The sequence below is a fragment of the Sminthopsis crassicaudata genome, chromosome 3, assembly GCF_048593235.1.
Source record: "Sminthopsis crassicaudata isolate SCR6 chromosome 3, ASM4859323v1, whole genome shotgun sequence".
NCBI lineage: Eukaryota > Metazoa > Chordata > Mammalia > Dasyuromorphia > Dasyuridae > Sminthopsis > Sminthopsis crassicaudata.
Window position 1 is genome coordinate 261,582,104 of NC_133619.1, and position 7,644 is coordinate 261,589,747.

Sequence of the window (7,644 nt, forward strand, 5' to 3'; positions counted from 1 at the left end):
GATACAAAATAAATCCATATAAATCATCAGCATTCTTATATATCACTAACAAAATCCAACAGTTATAGTTACAAAGAGAAATTCCATTTAAAGAACTGCCAATAGTATAAAATATTTGGGAATCTATCTGCCAAGGAAAAGTCAGGAACTATATGAGCAAAACTACAAAACACTTTCCACACAAATAAAGTCAGATCTAACCAACTGGAAAAATATTAAGTGCTCTTGGATAGGTCGAGCGAATATAATAAAGATAACAATGCTATCTAAACTAATCTATTTATTTAGTGCTATACCAATCAGACTCCCAAAAAACTATTTTAATGACCTAGAAAAAATAACAACAAAGTTCATATGGAAAAATAAAAGGTCAAGAATTTCAAGGTAACCAATGGAAAAAATCAAATGAAGGTGGCCTAGCTGTACCACATCCAAAACTATATTATAAAGAAGCAGTCACCAAAAACATTTGGTATTGGCTAAGAAATAAACTAGTTGATCAGTGGAAAGGTGATCTAGCTGTACCAGATCCAAAACTATATTATAAAGCAGCAGTCACCAAAACCATTTGGTATTGGCTATAAGAAATAGACTAGTTGATCAGTGGAATAGGTTAGCTTCACAGGACAAAATAGTCAATAAGCTTTAATAATCTAGTGTTTGACAAATTCAAAGACCCCAGGCTTTTGGGATAAGAATTCACAGGTTAATTGTACATTGTTTCAAAGTCTGATTCTTCTTGTGCGGCAAAATAACTATGGATATGTGTGTGTGTGTGTGTGTGTGTGTGTATATATATATATATATATATATATATATATATATATATATATAGTATATATATATATATATATATAATCTAACATATACTTTAAAACATTTAACATGTATTGGTCTATCCTGCCATCTGGGGGAGGGGGTGGAGAGAAGGAGAGGAAAAGTTGGAACAGAAGGTTTTGCAAGGGTCAGTGCCGAAAAATTACTTGTAAATAAAAAGCTATAATAAAAAATAAAAAGTTTTTTTAAAAAGAAAGAAAATCAACCTCCCGATTCCCCTTCAAATCCTTGTGAATATTGCTAAAAAATAGAATATATTTCTATCAGTTGACCTATACCACTTGAGAAATAGTCCCTCCTTCTCTCATAGAACAGAATCTCATCTTAAACTTAGAAAAATTGAGGCTAATTTTCATAAGTGCCCCTTTCCTCTCCAATTCTGCACATCAATTGACCTTGATTACTTTCTCTACTTCTTGGTTCCAGTCTTAGAGGAAGAATTATCTCTCCTCCTTATTAAGGCCAGTCCCTTTAATTATTCCCTGATTCCATCCCCACCCCTCTTCCTGGGGAATTTGGATGGTGATCATATTCATCCTTTACTAGCAATCACTCCTCCTCTACTGGCACTTAATTCTGCTGTCCACAAAAATACCTTTTTACTTAATTCCATCATCTTCTCAAGAAAGTTTCCTATATTTCTCTCCTTTTTCATGACTGATAATTAAAAAAAAAAAAGAAAAGAAAAAGCTTTGTTCATTTATTTCCACTTTCTTCTCAGTTCCTTATATTCTAGCATTCAATGATAACTGATTTCTCTGAAATTATTAATATCTTTGTTGTGTATTTCAATAGGTTATCGCACATCTTTTTTTACTTCTGCAGTTTTTGACACATGATCAATCCATCCTTCTATATATTATGGAATCTCTTGGCACTGCTATGTTGTGGTTCTCATCATTCCTGTCAGACTTATCCTCCATTTCATTTCAGTTTTATCATTCATGTCACTCTTATGCTCTCTTTATATACTCTAGATGATCTATCATCAACTCCTATAGGTTCAACTGTTATCTTGATGTAAACAACTTTATATCCTTGACTTTTCTCTTGAGCTCTAATGTACCACCCTCTCTGCCTCATAAATATCTCAAGTTGCATGTGTCTAAAACAAACTTGTTATCTTTATTCATAAACCCTTCTAATTCCCTTATTTATATTAGAAGAATCTTCATCCTTCTGGTCACCAGGTTCACAACTTAAAAACTTTCATCTTCTCTGTACTTATACCACAACTATTTTACTTCAAATTATCATTGTCTCTCACCTAGTCTATGTCATTAACTTTCTAATTATTCTTCTCCCATCTTACAGTCTTGTTCCTTTTCAACTCATACTACATAGAGTTAGCTTGCTAATTCTGTTATTTATACTCTAGAAGAAATGTAAATTTCTCTGGTATTTTATGCCTCTCATATGGCTCCAAAACATTTTTGTCCAAACAGAATACATATTACTTATCTTCATGCACTCTGCATTTCAGCTAAATTACTCTACTTGCTTGTACTCATATGAGACATTCCATCTACTATCTTTATGCCTTTGCACAGACTATAATTTCCCTATACCTGCAAAGCTCTCTGACCTTACCTCTGCCTTTCAGAACCCACAAATCCCTTCTATGTTTTATTCAATTGCCATTTTTCCCCAAGAAACTTCCCCTGATTCCCCTAATTATGAGTACTCAAAATTTTTTCTAATATATTTTATATTTATTTATTTATCTGTGTGCTTATTGTTTCCCTTCAGTGGAATGTAAGAGGCTCCTTGAAGACAAGACTACTTCATTTCTGCTTTTGCATTCCCAGATGCTAACCAATGCCTGGTACACTGTAGGTGCTTAATAAATGTTAATTTAATTGAATATTGACTATAAAAAAGGAAGGAGAATCACACACATGGTATATACATTGTATTTTTTGGAAATTAAGGTGTAGATGTAGAAAAAAGGAAGATTTCCTTCCTATACTATGAAATATCATTATATCTGTAAGACTAAAGGATAAAAAATGTTGAAAAAGAAATGAGCTATCATAAAATTCTTGGAATAGGACATAGTTTAAATATAGACAGTATGGTACAGTGACTCTAGAATCTGAGGAACTGTATTCAAATTATGCCTATCATCATACCTGTATGATGTTGGGAAGATCCCTTAACCTGAATTGACTTCAATTTCCTCATCCTTAAAAGGAAAAGGGGTTGGACTAGCTGATCTATGAAATCCCTTCCAATTTTAGATCTATGATCCATCCTGAACTCATAAAAAATCAGGCTGAATATAAACAATAACATGTGAGACACACAAACACATTTTTGAATGTATACAGGGGATCAATCGCTTTTGAAGAGAATTATGGTCTTTTTAATATGCTCTTCTCTTTCTTTGAAATTTCTCTAATAGAGATTTAAATACTCTCCCAGAACATCTTGCCTTTTCTTCTCTGATGGCATTTCTCAGCTCAGACACTTTCCCTAGGAATGTCTGCTGACTTCTAGGTGCTTGTCTCCCAGTTAAGTAATGATCTTTGCCATATTTGTAGTCAAGCCAGGGGGCCACTGAAGCCTTCCAGTGATCAATGGGTGATTCAAATGGAGTAGTGGTTAAGTAGGAAGGTGATGGAAAAGGACGCAATGATTTTGATGGGCCAGGCACATCATAATGGGGCAAAGTTAGGCAAAATGTGGAAGAAGGCTGTTTAGGAATTTTAAGAGCAAATTTAATACCTATCTTCACCTTAGAACTAGGAATCGGTATTGGAGTGGCCACTAATTGTGCTTTACAATGATATTTCATTTCATTAATATGGAAACAGCCATGTGGGATCCAGGAGGCACAAAGTAAACAAATATTATAATTTGCTGATAAGCTCTGGCCATTCTGAGAAGTAGAGAATCTTTTTATCTGCTGTAGAAGAATCCTTTGCATGTCATTTTTAATTTTCTCGTGGGGGATAGAAAGGACGATCTTGTTAACAATTCTATCAGGAATAGATCCACCTTCAACAGTATATGGTTTGATATATCTGAAACACCATGGAGACTTTGGTTTTTGTATTGAAGTGGTGTGGTAATAGGCACTGGGCAAAGATTCAACTCCATCCTCATTAAATGAGTACTTTAGACCCTGATCAGGTATAACTGGAAACCTAGAGTTTGCTAGAATCTTCTCTGGTTGGGCAAGGCCTATTGTAGTTGTAACTTTGAGTTCACCATAGGAAGGTTTGTAACCTAAACCAGGGTCTGGTAGAGATGTGGCTTGAGTTTTAAGATCTAGTGGATCTTTTCCTAAATGATGTCTACCATGAGGAGATATAGCTTTGGGGGTTATTTTAACTCCTGACAAATGGTCATGGTCTACATGAGCCTTAGTCTTATATCCGTGGCTAATTAGAGTTGTGGTCCCTTGGTGAGGGCCTGATGTAACCTCCAGTTGATGGTCTTGGGCTGATAAAATCTGGTCCTGTTGTTCTGGGGCCAGTGGAATTTCATTCCAGTGTTTGCGTCTTGATTCATATTTGGCCTGTTCATAACAGCTCTTTTGAAGTTCATCTTGCTGGTCTAATTTCAGTTTAGTTTTTACTCTTTCTTTTATAGGTGGTAAAGGGTAGGCTTGCTGATTAGCCTCCATAAAAGTCTCTTCTTGGTATCTCAAGGCACTTGAAGGATTGATCTTATAATCTTGATTTGAATGAGGTGTACTTTCAACACATTCTTCTTGGTTTACAGCATTCTCAGCTTTGATATCAGGATCTTGCAGAGTTGAAGTATGTTGGTCAGAGTCAGATGCAATTTTAGTCCACTGGTTGGAGCATAGTGGAAGCAAAACTGATTTTACTGAGTCTGATGATGAAGGTATTATCTTTGGGTTATAATCTTGTCTAGTTTCAACTTGCTGCTCAGGATCTAAATAAAATACAGCTTCTTGCTCAGAATTTGACAAAGATGTAGATGTCTCCTCAACCTCATAATCAGCATCCTGTAGGGATAATTCAGGGACAGATGAACGTTCAGATGAAGGTACATAGGAAGGTTGATTACACTGGCTAAGGATAGACAGATGATCAGGGTCTGTTGTCTCAGCCCTAGTCTTTTCTGAGTTATTGGATTTGGTGCAGTGCATGGCCACTGCTGTGGAACCATGCCTGGGATATGGTAGTGGAGCAGCTGCATCCCTTGCCCAGTGATTAGGACTTGACAATGGCTTAACTCTGGTCTTGAGACTACAGGTTGTTCTTGGTAAGGGTTGAACTTTGAGCAGGTGATTTTGGCATTGTAAAGGGGGAGACTTAGTCTTTTGGTAGACTGTTAGGCTCTTTGAAGCTTTAGTAGAATGAGTGTGGCCTGGTAAAGCAGTCATCTTAGTTTCAAATTTGGAATACGAGGAAGATACAGGTATGGTCCTCTTCTTATAGTCCAGATTTATTCTAGCATTGTTCTGACCATCAGGATGTGATGGATTCTTGAGCCGTTGGCCACGATTTAAGGAGGCCTCAGTCTGGCGGTTAGAATGTTGTTGACTATTACATAGATTATTTGGGGTCAATGTAACCTTTGGGAGTTTTTCGGCGTGAGATGGCTCAGCTGAAGTGTCTGGATCATGAAAAAAATTTCTCCGATGTTTGAGGTTGGTTAAAGACAGAGAATTTGTACTGTCTTTGTGGTGAGCATGTTTTAGAGGTGAAATTGGGGTTTTGTTTAAGTTTTTGGGAAGTGATGGTTTGGCTGTGGCAGAGTGATCAAGTTGTGGTAATGACACAGTCATTTCCCGGTGCTCAGCTGGTGGTGATACTGTATCACTGGCCTGAGGTTTGAGGTTGGAAGAGGATGTAGCTGTGGTCGTTTGCTCAGGTTGGGAAAAGAACTTGCTTTTGACATTGTGGTTGACACAGGGCATCAGTGTAAGCTTGGAATAAGGATCTTCTTCCTTTACTGATTCAGTCTGGTTTGGAGGCCGTGGTGACATCACCTTATTAGAATGGGGATGAAGGCCTTTTCGAAGTGGCTGGACTTGGCCTGCTGATGAAGAGACTATTTGAGCAATAGAAAGAACATATTCCCTAATCTTGTGAAGGGCAACTGTGGAAAGCATGGGAGAAACCTAAGAATAATGCATGATATTTCTGCAAGAATTTATTGTTTTCACATTATTTTACATATATTATCTCACCAGATTCTTATAGGTATGATAGCATTATTATCACCATTTGTCAGATGAAAAAAACAAAAACAAAAACAAAAACAGAGATTGATGCTCTGGGAGACTATGACTGCCCCAGGATCACATAATTAAGTGGCAAAACTGGGACCCAAACTCAGGACTTCAGATTCTTAGGCAAGTGCTTTTCCCACTGCTTCCAAGGTCCACCTAAATAAGACCATGATCAGATGAAAGGAGCCACAATGAATAGAGGGTCCATGAAATTCACAAGAATATAGACTGAGAACAAGGGAAAATATAAGGGGGGACCATTTGAAATGGCAGAAAGTATAGCTCTCACCATTTGGTAATGTCGACTTTCTTCTTTCCATTGGTCTGCTGAAGATTTTTCCTTAACAACAACAAAATATACATATGTATATACACATAAAAACATATATGTGCATACATGTATGTATTTTTACCCCCAAAAAAGTGATCAGGTTGGCCTAATGGCACCTTGATTAAATGACCATCCTTACTTTCTCATGCTGACTGGATGACTTTTCCTTTTTCTTCCTTTCTTTATCTAGTTTTCCTCAAAATTATTCTTCTTAAAGTCCTCTGGCTTCTCAAATTCTATGCTTTCTTTGTAGGTGTCAATTCAGCGGTCCTCTGTCCTAGGTTTGCAGAGGAGACAATAAGATAAAAGAAACTTTCTTTCCATATTTAGAAATATTTGTTGCTGGGAAAACTTAAGCATTTCCTTTCCCAATTAGGCCTCTCCCACCCCCAACACAAAATTCTTTGGCCTCTAGCTCTTTTTTTCTGCCTTTTTGGTAACAATTGGGGAAAATGTTATATTCAGTCATTCAGTCAAAAAGCATCTATTAAGCATCTCAGGTTCTGTGCTAAGTGCTGGATCCTTTAGATAGCAAGGGAACCCTCCCAACCCACCTCTCCCCACATCTTTTCACAGCCTTGTTCTCAATACATATCTCACCAGTTAAAGTTTCAGGAAGAGAAGAAAACAGGGTCTTTCAAATGCTGGATGGGGAGCTTGGATCAATCCAGTTTTAGATGCCAAGTTTGTTTTTTATATGTTTCTCCAAAGGGAAAGCTATTAGACTGAATCCCTAATAAAAATAAAACTAGGAGAAATATTCAACCTGTTCTGATAAAGCACAATGTCGATGGAAAGGACTATTTATTGAAAAGTAAAGAAAAATAGACATGTTTCCCCAGACATCTATATAAAGAGTAAGCCTTTAGTCCCTTTGCTCAGGTAGGGACTTTGATGCTCTCTGACATCATAGAGAAAACATGGGTCCATTGTCTACCTATAGTCACAGTTTCCTCACATGAGGGGAACAATAAATCCATATAGAGGTCAATTAAGAAGTCATTGATTGGAACAGAGACAGTCCTAAATATCTTGTAGCTATATCATTTCATGAATTCCTTGACCTTTTTTCTGTGAGAAGCTGAGGAAAACAAAGTGTGTCTGACCCAAGGAAAATGGATGGTTATGAGCAGAGATTCTAATTGGGAATTACTGAAGAAAGCAGAAAAGGGAATTCACAGGAAAAGTGGAAGAATGAAGGGATAAAAGAGAAGACTAGAGAAGTCTTTACCTTCATTTTATTTTGGAGTTAACATTAAAAGAC

The 7,644-nt window shown here is 36.7% G+C and overlaps 1 protein-coding gene across 3 annotated transcripts; it reads right to left on the bottom strand.

The window, feature by feature from the left end:
* Nucleotides 1-3,179: 3,179 nt before the first annotated feature.
* Nucleotides 3,180-7,244, bottom strand: LOC141559479 (uncharacterized). 3 transcript variants are annotated; one of them, XM_074297353.1, is made up of 4 exons: nucleotides 6,981-7,244; nucleotides 6,520-6,657; nucleotides 6,339-6,389; nucleotides 3,180-5,853 (listed from the first exon to the last, which is right to left on the bottom strand). In XM_074297353.1, the coding sequence occupies exons 3-4, from the start codon at nucleotides 6,367-6,369 to the stop codon at nucleotides 3,203-3,205; spliced, it is 2,682 nt and encodes an 893-aa protein (XP_074153454.1). In that variant the 5' UTR covers nucleotides 6,370-6,389; nucleotides 6,520-6,657; nucleotides 6,981-7,244; the 3' UTR covers nucleotides 3,180-3,202. The 3 variants fall into 3 exon arrangements, with proteins under 3 accessions (XP_074153454.1, XP_074153453.1, XP_074153452.1); XM_074297352.1 differs by having other exon boundaries at nucleotides 3,180-5,856; nucleotides 6,520-6,652; nucleotides 6,981-7,214; XM_074297351.1 differs by having other exon boundaries at nucleotides 3,180-5,856; nucleotides 6,981-7,214.
* Between the last annotated feature and the right edge of the window lie 400 nt (nucleotides 7,245-7,644).